The sequence below is a fragment of the Malurus melanocephalus genome, unplaced genomic scaffold, assembly GCF_030028575.1.
Source record: "Malurus melanocephalus ecotype Western Australia unplaced genomic scaffold, MMel_1.1 scaffold_14, whole genome shotgun sequence".
Lineage (NCBI taxonomy): Eukaryota > Metazoa > Chordata > Aves > Passeriformes > Maluridae > Malurus > Malurus melanocephalus.
This window is the reverse complement of record NW_026623246.1, coordinates 2,430,818-2,444,422: the sequence shown is the minus strand read 5'-3', so window position 1 is coordinate 2,444,422 and position 13,605 is coordinate 2,430,818. Positions and strand designations below refer to the sequence as shown.

The following is a 13,605-nucleotide window of genomic DNA, read 5'->3' as shown; positions in this document are numbered from 1 at the left end:
TAAGTATGAACACAATCCAAGAAACAGGTTCTCTCCTTGCCTAAATCCCACAAAGAGATTTACTTTGCTTTCTCAAAGCATAGCTCACACAAATGCGTAGCAGCTTTTGAAACAGAAAAGTAAAATCAGCCCAGTTTGACTTTTTTTCTTTGTTTCTAAATTTTTTTTAACACAGTATACACAGTGAAAATTTCCAGGCCATTCCTCATACTGAACTGAAGGAAAGGAGATAGTGTGTAGAATCTGGAAGATCTTTTTTCAAACTTTCAAAATGATCCTCCAAAGGGTCCTTAAAATACTTCCTAGTAGTTATAGCACTACATAAAAAAGGATGCAAGATTTGTGGAGAAGACAGGAAAGAAAGTTGACCCCAAAAAAGGTTCCTCTTATTTTCAGATCACAGAATTTTTTATTTGGGATCGCCATTAWTATGCACTTCATCTGAGAATAAGTGAATGCATAGAAATGCCTGCCTTAGTTTCTGTTCATGCACTGTAACAATACATAGTATTTGTATACATATTTCAAACTGCCATAMAAATGGAAATGAAGTAACTGGAAGGCGATCAGAAAAGGGCTGCTTGATTGTACATCCTCTTGGATTATTAATGCCCACTGGTGAACAGTTAGTTGTGGGTCACCCTACTGAGAAACCACTGGTGCCACAAAGGAGCAGAGGATTTATAGCTTGCTTGTCTCATAATTGTCTTTTTGACAGTTTCATATTCTTTACTTCAATGTCACATTGGTGCATTGAAAACTACTTTGCCTCTTGTACCCATTTTCAGGCTGATTTGCACCAAATGAGCAATTTTTATTGTTACTATGTTATAGTTGAAGGAATCACATTATATTCTGCATATTAAAAAATGCTGGACTTCAGCAAGGTCCTAACCACCCTGTAAAGGTCATCAGTTTAATCCCTTTTGATCTGATATTTTCTCAGCTTTCAGCATCCTGCTTTGCAAACTAGAACACCATCTCTTTGAAACAACGCAGGTGACAACTGCCTGCCCAGATTTCTGCTAGTAGAGGGTGGAGCACTGTGTGGACATCAGTGCAGTGATCAGAATGCCAAATGCAAAAAATAATGAAACKAAAGAAATGCTTTCCTTAAATTACAACAAGTGTAAGTAACTTGCAATTTCCATAATTGAAATTCAGTCCATTGACCCCAGGGCTCAAATACTCATGAGAAATTGATTTCACTCTCTTTGCACAGAGACAATAAACAGTGTTGTCAACATTGAAAATACTCCTTGCTGCAAAATCAACTGTCAGTTCTTTTTAAAAGCCACCAAGGGAAATGGATGAAAAAATAAGGACTTGGAAACTTTCTCAGGTGTAGAAATCTTCYTGAGATTATCACAGCACATCTGTTGTTCCAGGCAAGGCTAAACCCATGGGAGGCTATTTGTTTTATGGCCAATCCTTTACCAAAAGAAGTATTCTCAACGGAACTTTTCCCAAACTTTCCTTTTCTTATGCTCAAGAAGCAATTGCTTCATATAATACACACTATATTTATAATGCCTTTTCAAACTCTTAAATGCATAAAACTTTTAAGCAAAAGGAGCCTGTTAATATCTCCAAGGTGAGTCTGCTTCTCATTAGGTGCTGAATGACTGGGTAGAAAGAACAAGTAGCTTTTCTTTTTCTCTAATAGAAAGGCACAGAATCCAAACATGAAACAACTGTTCTGCTGCTTGAATGTTGTTTAAAAAATAAAAGTGTAAACACAATAAAAACGTTCTTATTGTTTCCCTGATAAACTCACAAAGACTTTAATATCTTTGATTTAAAATAACTGTATTATGTCTCTAGTTACACTTGGGATAGCTTCTTTTGGAGTAGGAAAACAAAAAAAAGCTCCAGGAATGAAAATATTGTCTTGCCATGGCACACATAGACTGCAATSCTGACTTTAACAACAAAGGTACCTACAAACTGAGACTGCTTTTTAGTGTTTACAAACTGGTACTTGCTGTTTGTAAACACATTTGGAATACACTGTCAACATTATTTTTCTCATAACTGCATATTAACTCTTGATGTTGGCAAAATAGTGAAGTACATTGTTTTATATTGTCTAAATTCAAGGTTTACAAAAAGTTTCTACCGTGATAGTTTTAWATATGAGAAAACAAAATTGTGATACATACATTTACACCTTATATGAGATGGAAAAGTGTTTAATTTCCAGAGATTAATATCACTGTCTGTGAGAGCAGAGATACAAAACATTTTACAGGAAAATTGAGGAAAAATAGATGAACTTATGGTACTTGTTGGCTAGAAAATTCCCTTTGTGTAAAGTGACGTGGAACAAAAGGTGAATGGCAGACAAAAAAGTAGAATTTAATTCTGTAGACTTGTAAAATAGAATTCCGCTTTTTCCTCCAAAAGMCATGGCATTCCTGTTTACTCTTGCATTTTGACCAGATGGAAAAAGACCATCTGGAAAAACACCAATGGAATTGAACCTCTGATATGAACATGAATCATTAAGGGCTAAAACACAAGACCTTGTTTGACCCTYCTGACTCACACAAAGCCAGGGATATAGATGACTTAAATAGCAACAATCAGCCTGAAGATGATAACTCAATACTGAACTCTATTCTTTTCTTCCCTCCTTTTACCAGAAGAATGAATTTTCTCCATTTTGGTCAGACAAAGAGCAGAAACCTTCTCTTGTTGCATGATCTGTGCAACCACGGATCAAGTTCACTCACCAGCCCTGCACCCTATTACAGGTGTCATTTGTAGCCTGGAAACTGCAACACTCTGAATGGCTGTGGGTTTGAGTTAATAGGCTCCTGCCAAGCGGGAGGACATAATGTTTAGGACAGCTGAGCACACAGGGTTACAGGTACAGAGAGCTCAATAGAGCCAYTGGATTTTTCCCCTCTTCTGGGCCTCCGTTTACATCTGGAATGCAGAAAACTCCTTGCTTTATGGGGCAGGTATATGGTTCTTCAAACCCAAGCTTTTTCCCTGTAMATAATGCAGATTCCTGGAAAGATGATTAATGACCTGTGGGAGGGAATAAGGGAATGTACAGTTGGAAGGATTCTCCAGAGACTCAAGGGAATCTCCATAAATTTTTTTTTCTCTACCACTTTTAGGAACAGCATGCTCTGGAGTTCTCAACTTATTCACAGTAATGGTGTGTGATTTTCCTGATTTGTGGGTTCAACCCCTTAGCATTTGTTAACATTTTGAGGTTAAGCCATTGCTACACCTTACTTGGTTTCATGATGATTTATAAAGTTATGGCTCAGCTAATGATTTATAAATTGATTTCCAAAGAAATGAAAGGTGGTCTCTGAGTGAGAATATTATGATCTATAACACAAAAAATCAGAATTCAGTATCTGGCTTTGCTATTAATTTTCTGTAGGACCAAGGGCAGCTCAGTAAKTCTCTCCAAGATTGATCAACTGCTTAGTGCAGAAAATTGATGAGAGTGTATTACAGTCAAATCCCTCTGTTTATAGGATGACAGTTCATGTKAGCTAAGGGCTTTCATTCTTYTGCTCTAAAATATCACCTAATGATRCAACAGTTCTCMTCTGTATTAATTTTAGTTTGAGCTGCCCAAGACCATGTAAGCCATTACAATACTTAGAAGCATCAGTTGTCATCATAAAGCTCAGTATTGTACAATGAAGGACAACAGCATTTGCCTACACAGGAAGCTATCTTAAATCCAGAGGAGAAAAAGTTAGCTATTGATAAGAATTTCAATTCTGTTACCCCACTGACTCCTCTTAACCCTACTGAAAGCAAACACAAGACAATAAGGTCAAGCAGGCTGCTCCTCTCTAATGCTGCATCTAATGCTTGTAGAGTCACTCAGCACCATGCCCACCACACCTCTGGGAGACAGAACAACTTCAGGTACTCCAGTGCCAAATACACTATATTGGCTATACTGGCCTTCCTTCACCTGACCTTCATTTCTCCTATTCTTYACAGTAATCCATGCACACTGATGTCAAAGATGAGTGAGCAGAGTTGAGAAGATTGAAGGAAGCAAATAACTGCAAAACTAACTGCCTGTGGAATACAAAGTTAAAAAGAAGATTACAGGATCTGTGATAACACTGTGACAGCAAGAGAGAGCACTGTGACAGCAACAGGAGCAGATGACAAGATAAAACACTAAGTAATACCTCCTTTTCTTAAAAATTTACCCATTTTTTTAACATGCAGCCTTCCTTAAAATCTGCATTTTGAGCTACATGGGGTTTTCAAATTAACTCTTTGATCTGGTAAAATATCAAAAAAATGTAAATTTGTAACAAAGTCAGCTTGGTACCTTTATAGCAAAGTCATGACAATGTTAAGAGTAGGATGCCATATCTGCCATATATCATTTTATATCTGTCTTAAGAAACCAAAGAAAAACTAAACTAACATGCTAGACTTCAGTATAAATTGAAGTGTCTACACATAGCTGTTCTTTTTTTTTAACATCATGCTTCGTTAATGTGATAGATAATGCTTAATATCATGCAAAAATGCCATTTTGTGCTTGAGCAGGAAGTGATATTTTCTTTCTAGGAGTTATTTGCATGCCAGTGCCACTACTTTGGAAAACCTCTGCCATTTTTTGATTGACTCTGCTGATTGGATTGATTTTTTTTCTCCATATATCTTGTGACAGCAGTAATAAGATGATGACAACAAAACTGGGATGCAGTGGAGATGTAAAAATGCTGGAAAAGGCACAAATGTCTTGTTCTAAGATACATTAAAGTACAATTCAAAGTACCATGAAAAAAATGGAAAATAACAGTTTATTAATGCCACCAATAAGAAAAAAGATTGTTAACACAATATTCTATTTTTTTAAATCAGAATGGATTAGTTCAGCACTATTAATTTGAACTTGCTTTAAAAAGCATGCATGTCGCCACTGGCCACTGCATATAGTATATAATTTACRTTTCTTCCAGTGTCTGATGCATGAGGAAGTTGCACATTAGCTAGGACACTCTGAGGAGGATTAATTTAAGGAAACCCTGGGTATCTACAAGTAAGATGTCCACTCTTAGTATGTAATTCAGATTTTTCTCTGTAGCTGGTGGAGTTAGACACCCCTATATAGTAACAGATCCCAGTTTGGGCATTTCTTTTAGAATGACATTAATTACCTCCTCTTGCCTACTGCTTGCCCCTGGCTKGGAGAAAGGCCTGAAAGAACAGCTTGTGGCTTCCTGGCTAACAGCAGATGAGATGAAGCCTCTGGAAGGTCATTTCCTGTGGCTAGGCTAAGTTCTGGCAATAAAACAAAGCCGTATCTTATCAATCTTATCTTATACAAAGTCCACTTTAAAACATTTTTAAGCCATCACAAAGGTTATGTTTATAAACTTTTAGCTCATTATGTTTTACTTTTAAACTGGGTAAGCCTCAGGTAATTCATAGTAGGTTGTTAAACTGAGTCATCTGGTTTTGGACTKTGTGGTCATAATAACTTCTATGTCAAAAATATTTGTTTCGCCTAAAAGGTTGGCTTATCTCTTTGGTAAAATAATTCTCATTTTCTGAATCATTTAGCGATTTAACATATTAGAAAGAAGTAAGTTATMTGACTCTTACCAGGCATTAGCCAGTGTTTAATGTCTTGCAGCTGGAGTTCTGGGTACACAAGCAAAAAAAGGGCTGTGTTTTCTCCAGAATTTGGAACAGTCAGACTGCATTTTTAAAGAGAAATTAGGAAGACAGATGACTAATGGAAGCTAGTTTCCAGACGCAGGACACTATTGGAAAAAAATTCTCTTCGGTAAATTTATCCTTATATAAAGCATATAAAAGTATTCTTTTTTTCCAAAACTTGGATCTACATTTTGGTAATTTCTTCCTGAGTTTCCTAATATCTCAAAATCAAATTAAGCTCCATATAGTGCAACTGTTAATCCATGTTATTTGTATCTAGGCCATTTTTGAAAATGTCCAGACAAAACKGAAAATGGCATGATACCAACATTTCCTAGAACTACATGTTCTGGGGAGAACTCGTTAACAAATGAATGAAGCAGCTTTCTTCCTCAGGGATTTTTTTTTTTTTTTAAGAGCTTTCCTGTTTTTGAAACAGAAATTTCTGTACACCTTGAGGAATGAGAAGTGTGGCACTTTGTCTGATACCTGCTGCCCAATGGACATAGATTTTGCTTTTGAGTTTTTAAGAYTGTGGGGGACTCACAGCAATCAAATCACCACAACAAAGTTTCTAAAAAGGTCAAATAAAATGTCTACATGTGCTAGCCAAACATCTAAATCATCGACCAAAGAGTTCTCAACAAGAAAAYACTGCATTAGGGGATAGCCATGGACAATTGCTTATAATCTTCATGAAAAATTAGGCTTTTAAACTGTTTAGTCAGTTGTGCTAAATTTAAAGGAAAATGAAAAAAACAACAGAATCTGAAATTACTAACAAAAAATTGTACCTTTTAAGTGCTGGACATCTCTTAGAACTTATAAAATGCTTGTTATTTTAAGAAGAACCACGATATAACAAAAATTGTGACATGCTAGTGGTATTTAAAAATGGTTTATGTATTTTTATGTATGTAATAGGCATCTGTCACGTCTGTAAAGAAAGAGGGCAGGCAAAAGAAATAAAACCAAGCAAATTTGAAATGCACATTCAGACTTGCCACAAAATTGTGGATAGATTAGAACACAGTTGCAAAAGATTTTCTCATATAATTAAAAGGTCAAAGCAGTATGAGCAGGACAAAAAACTTAATTTTTATTTATAATGATTTATAAATTTATTATATTTGGTTTCAAAAGTTCTAGACAGAGGTGAGATGCAGAATTCCTAAGGAATCCTTTTGTTCTTCCTAACACCAGATATTGACTGTTATCAYCCAAGGACACATCAAACTATAGGCAATCATTGATCCAATATAGCTTTGGTTTTCCATTATAAAGGGTTCCCTTTCATTAGAGTTTTAAAGGRTTTAGTGTGAGAAAGTAAAGACCCTGTATTCGTGACCTGGAATAATCTACTCTTTATGAAAGGCTGGCAAACCACAGGGAATCAAAGAATGTGCCTGTGGCTGCAGAGGTTTTATCTGAGTCTAATCTAGGGGACACTGGAAAATTCAATGCATAATTGAAGATTCATCAAAAAGAACTTCTCAGATTAAAAGCTACGTTTACTGTGTGAATGAGAAATCCTGGAGTGTTGCTTTGCTTTTGTGTTTGAAGTAATTTTCARGTTTTTTAAAATTTCAAGAATAAAAAGAACAGCTCAAGGAAAATGAATAATCACATCAGGTGTTGTTTTTGACCTCCTAAAATGCAGCAACTTTCTCTATGGAAATGAACTTTCTGTATTTAAGATAACCGATGCCTCAAACCCTACACCTCTCCTCTCAAGTAGACCACAGACATCTTTAACTTGCTCTAGGATTCAACACTTTTACAAAGCTTTTCTTTTCAGAGATTGGCAATAGAATAGAAAAGTGAAAAAAAAAAACCCAATCCTGTTGCAATTCCCAAAGTGAAATAAATTTGATGTGTTTTCTAACTCCCACTTTTGGAATTGTTTTTTATATAACAGCACTCAATTTTGAACTGTGTGTGAGATGCTCATGATGGAGAGCTGCCTGGTCCTGGGTCAGCCACCTGCCATGGAGAGCTGGCTCAGGGGCAGAGAGTGGCACAGTTCAGCCAGGAATACGCCTCCACTGCAGAGCACACAGGAACAGGAGAATGAAGTGCTGACTATTGACCTCTGAGAGCAATGAAGCACTTTTCACAACAAAATAACAAGCCATTTGATTTCAAGAGAGGAAGAAAATTTCAGGGACATTTCAATGGACAAAATGCCTGAAAGTACCACCCTGAGTTTACAGATCACTTTATTCCAAGGGATCATTTATGTATCAAAGCAATGGGCAACAGCACCACACCAACAAATGGACAATTCAATGCCCAATAATGCATGTGACCAGCTATGCTGTGGTTAGTGACAACAAAATGACAGAGGAGACACCAGCAAGGAAGAGGATGAATCCACCCCTTGTCGTGTGAACAGATCTCAGATTTGAGGGAAGGAGACAATAATGGATGAATATGACTGAAAAACCAATGACAGGAAAACGTATCAACAAGCTAATTGACACCTGCACTCTGTGTTTTTCCAAAACTTAAGTAATTCTCTGTGAGGGTCCTGAGAAACCTCTGTATCTCAGCTGCTCTGGACTGCTGTATTTGGGACCTCAGCCCATGATGTTGGGGACTCCCTGTAAGCTCAGGTCCAAMCCCAAGCTATGCTGCAGATGGACCTATATTCAGTCCCATCTTGTGTCCTGGGCCAATGCTGAAGGCAGCTTGTCTCCAGTCCTGTCCATGAACCATGCCTCCTTGGATGGGGCTTGGAGCTGTTTATCCTTTTGCTGCTGCACAACCCCTGTCTGGATCTGGTTCACCATCTCACTGTCTYTGTTCCTGCTGCCTGCTCTGGTCCTTGCCTGAGCTGTGCTGTTGGCAGCTGTGTCCCCTCACTCCCTCCCTGCTCCCTCCCTGCCCTGCTGACCTGGCTGCCAGCCCTGACCCCGTGTCTGCCTCATTGCTGCCATCAGCTGATGGGCACAAGACTGAGGGTGACCCAGCTGCTCCTCCTGAGCTGCTGGACTCGCCCTGTGCCCTGCCTGCGCCTGCTGCCACATTGGCTACCTGTTCCCCTAACCCACGAGAGAAACTGGGTGCTCTCTGCTTGGAAAGGCAATCAGAGCCAGTTACATTTCCCTTTCTATCTGTGGAAATATGCTTTATTTAAATTTGCCCAGCAAACCATCCTCTGCTTTGATAGACCACTCTGAAGGCTGCAGAAATGAACCCAAACCTTCCCTTCACCCCAGCAAGCTCCACGTTGGCAGCGAACAGAGGTGCAGGCGATGTTTAACAACCCAACCCTACCCTAACAGGGGAATTCTCATCCACTTCAGAGAGAGAAGCAACAAACCTCACGTCTCAGTTCTTGAACTCACAAAGAACACGACAAAAGCAGTCCCCTGCAGAGCCTCATTTAACAGGGGCCTTTATCAGCATGACAAGGTGATCTTATTAACTCGCACAGGGAATGTGCATGGAGAAATATGGGATCTCTGCTGGTACAGACACAGATATAAAATGGGTATGCTTAGTAACAAAATGTCATGTAATAATTCACTGCTATGAATTACTTTATAGTACAATATTATTATTTAGAACTGGCATCATATACTCTCTTAAAACAGTTAAATAATACTGCATGATTATTGTAAATAACTGTATTGATACTGCCTTACTAGTCAATAGCCATATTAATACAATTACAATTTTTTAAATATGTCCATAATTGAACCCGCTCTTTTATTACAGATTTATAAAGAGAGTTTTAAATGTTTAGTTTCCTAAGCATTTCCTGAGTCCTACATATCTTCCACACAGATGCAGGATGCTGGAGTCCCTTCAGARTCTGGTAAAAACTATTTCTACAATCTGATTTTGATTAATGAAGTTCAGTGGGATATAATTTGACAAAATACTGACACTATTTACAGACAAAAAAAAATCTCTTACCTCCATTATCTTTTAGGTGCAGTGCTATCTTGGTGTCATCTGTAAAGAAAATTCACAGTTAGTTGAAGGAAAATGCATTTTTCTAGGTAATAAACCATTTTAATAATCAGTTTCTGATGTGAAAAAAATTCTACAACCAACAAATTATTTGGTACTCAACTCAGAACTAGATTGTGATGTTTCTTATGCTGAGCACTACACTGTCTTACCATTAAAAAAAAAGAAGCATTTTTGAGAGTGTTAAAGCATTCAGGAAGATTCAAAACATTAGCAAATAATGTTATTAGAGTCTGTGTCATAACATTTACAGATAATTGATGCATGTTACATGTTCATAAATAGCTTGAGCATTCTATCATATTGAGGACTATATGAACCAACATATGACAATAAAATAAGACAATTACTTAGTTCCTTTTCAAAGAATCTTGAAAAGATCTACTAATATTAAATCATATTTACCTCAAAGTTCCTCTTTTTCTTGTTAATTTTAATAAACAAAATGCCAGAAAATACTCCTTTTAATGCAGTCCAAATGCTGTACTGACAGTTTCTAAATTTTTATAGGTTTAAACAAAACCAGCCTTTCTTATGAGCAGATTCCCACCTTGAAATGCCTTCAGCTCAGATTTTCATGGCACAGGTCACTTGGACAATCTGCCTGTACCTTGTGCTTTTTCTTGTATTAACATCCAACTTCAACAAATGCRKGCACACACCCAYGTGCACACACWCATTTTATAAATGATCCTTGATTCATCTCAGCTTTCTTGCCCAGACGAATTTTCTCCAGAGGCAGGAAAGCAGGATATCCCAGGCTCAAAAAGGCAAATGGTACGAGGATGAGAACTGACCCACCATCACTCACACAGTTAATTTGGTTCAGCCTAGACAAACKATTTCACAACAGTGTGCACTGCATGAAAAGAACAGTGTCAATTGACTGAAAAAAAAGTAAACAGGCATATTTCAAAGAGGTTTTTAATTTGGGTTATCTATAATTTTCACCTGGCTAAATAGAATCCGCAAAAGAATTAAAAGTTCATTAAGTCTGTGATGTAAATTTCTTCTAGACTTAGCAGGGATCTTTACTACTACTATTTCAGCAGGTTTTGGACTAAGTCCTGAAGGTAAAGAAACATGAAAAAGTCATTGTAACCTCAAGTTTTCTGACAGTCTGCCTGACTTGTCCTTGCTTCTCCAGCAGTATCCTTTCCTCCAGTCCTCATCCCTTTTGCACCATTCTGGTGCAAGAGTGAGCAATTTAAGAGCAGCAGCAGAGAGAGCCTTGACTGCAATTCTCAACTCTTTTGGCTGGAAAAAGGTCATCATGAGCACATCCTTAAAGAAAATAAATTTCTTTGACTTGTAAATTACTTTTTTTTCAAGTGTAAAAACGCAGAGTGCACACGTCACCTTCTGTGGGCAGGCTGGTTGGCAGGTGGGAAGTGGTGGATCCTCTGGTGGTTGTTAAAACTCTGAACCTTGTGGTGGTTGGCAGAAGGGTGGTGGTGGTGGAGTACAGAGGTGTTTCAGTTGTGTCTATATTCTTCTCACAAATCTTATCTTTTGACTGTTGGGAAACAACAGAAACAAGGAATAGAAAATGAATTCTCAGTGGAAACTGTCAAGAATGAAGAATTTAAACATGGACAAGCTGCTGTGATAAAAAGAGTGAAAACAGACACCCTAGATCAAGAAATTTCAAGAGCTTTTTCTTCATTTTTTTCCCTTTCAAGTACTCTGTGCAGCATTCTGCAACATTATATTTTTTCATTTATCTGCAAAATTTACAACTCTTAATTCTTAATGACAAGGCTTCAAAGTCACCCCGGATTGTCAGGCTTCTTATTTCCTTCAATCAGATGTTAACATCTAAGTTTATAATTCAGATTTTCACTTTTCTATTTTGAAAGCTTACTGCCATCAATCCAGGTGCCATAACATATGTTAAAAAAGATATGTGGGAATTAAATAGTAGCTCTTCATAGTGCACAATGTGYAGTTAAGTGGAGCATTTAATTAAGCTCTACATGGAGTTATCACAGAAGAACACACATATATGTGYAAAATGTGTGCATTTATTCAGCCTRTAGAWGATTTATTTACTRCAATAAAGCAATCCATTCWCTATGTGCCTATTAATATTAAATGTCATGTATTATAAAATTATTAGCATAAAAAATAAATCTAAATATAAATAATGTAACTATAATTAACAGTCACCATCACATAATATTTTAAAACTTATTTGCATGGGCAAACATTTTGATACAAGTACAGAGTCTGCTTGCTGGGGTTTTTTTTTGCTTTCCTTTTTWAAAATTTTCCCCCAAGTTCTGGACACTTTTAAAATTCTGCAGATGTAATGAATAATTTCTTTTATGGTTCACACAGTTTTGCAGGAAAATACATCCAATTATCTTGCAGCAAATATGGGAACTGCGTCTAACTCCTGCTGTCCCTATTCATTTTAATGWGAAGTGTGAGAAGTGGAGTCCTGCAAATGCTTATTTTATTTCATTGAAATCTGGCTGTCAGAACCCAATGGGCWTTTTCTTCCTTTTAACATGCACAGGTATTTTATTGCTCTTTGTTTTACCAGAAACAATTTATCCCATTAAAGAAAGCTATCAGTACCTGCAGGATAATTATTCTTTAAATTTCTTTGTATTTTTCTTGAAAACTACTGGCAATTTCACTGGTGCATTTTAATCAAACTTTAGCTCAAAATCTATATGAAAAATAAGGAAATGCTACTATGAGAATCCTCATTATTCATCCTCTTAAGTGAAGGCATCCAGAATTAACTGTTGTGTGCTAATTATTGATGCCTCACTGAACTCTCGCAGTCAGCTCAGGCATAATTCTGGGAGATGYCAAGTAAGCTGTTGCTTCTGCTCTATAGAGCCTAAAAGCTTGACAGTGAACTGTCACCAAGTAGTCTGAAATTGTGCAAATTAATAATTYCTCAGATATGCTTGGTGTATTGATAATTTCCTCTCAGATTGTGCACTAAACCTTGGAGGCATGGTTGGACTGAAACAAGAAAGGAGAAGCAGAATTGGATGTTACTGTCCTGCAGAGAGAAGTTTTTGGATAATTTCATTCACGAGCACAACTGGATCCTCGCTAATTAYAATCTGGGTTAAAGCAATATAAGGTCTGTGCACTACAATAACACTTGCTTCAGTAACTTTTATGTTCTTAAAGAGTTTGCCCCCCACAGACAAATAAATCCCTCAGAAATTTTGCTTTTAAATCAGCAGATGACAAACTGCAAAGCTGAAGCTTCAAGGCCATGTAACAAAGCAGTACGTAGGCTGCAGCTATTTTGCAATTACAGTTCTAAGAAAAGAATTTCTTCAATTACTCTGGATTTATATCATTATTTCTCTTTGCCTCTACTGAAAATAGAACAGAATGTGCTTTTCTAACTAGACACTTGGGGTTATGTTTTGTCCTGGGTTTCACTTGACATTTCAAGAGGCCTGTGTTGCTGAAACTCATGAGAAAATTTAGCCTGTTCAGCAAAAATGGAAAAATAACTGCCCTTTTTTAATGGCCACCAGAAGATTAAAAGTGCCATCAATTAATTTGTTCCCATTACCACAATGCCAGAATGGAAAAAAAAAAAAGGAAAATTAAAGAAAAACCCAACCCTCAAACCAAAAACTCTTGTAAAGGGGCTTTTAAACTGGAAAAGAGTCATTATCAGGATATTTATAAATGTTTCTTGAAAATTAACTTAGGAGTACCCCAAATAACTTTCAGAGGAGGCTTATGGTCCMWGTTTGACTGCTCACCACKACCACAATTGGATACCTTTCTYATCCTCWCACTGCATCTCCATGRAAAGAAATCAAATGCCATGTATGTYGGTTGCATGAGGGTTTAAAATTATTTTTTAAATTRTTATTTTAATTTTTATCTCTGAATTCATCTGTGGAATTTCTTCCTTATTAAATGATTTGGCCAGATTTCATAATCAAAATGCAATGCCTGTTTTTCACT

The 13,605-nt window shown here is 37.0% G+C and overlaps 1 protein-coding gene across 1 annotated transcript in view; it reads right to left on the bottom strand.

Annotated features, from left to right (window-relative positions):
- PLXDC2 (plexin domain containing 2) overlaps window positions 1-13,605 on the bottom strand; it is a 241,017-nt gene that overhangs the window by 17,305 nt on the left and 210,107 nt on the right. The window contains exons 11-12 of the mRNA XM_057383620.1: window positions 11,008-11,164; window positions 9,592-9,630 (exon numbers count right to left, since the gene is read on the bottom strand). Coding sequence (XP_057239603.1) covers window positions 9,592-9,630; window positions 11,008-11,164 — 196 coding nt within the window. The remainder of the gene's footprint in view (window positions 1-9,591; window positions 9,631-11,007; window positions 11,165-13,605) is intronic.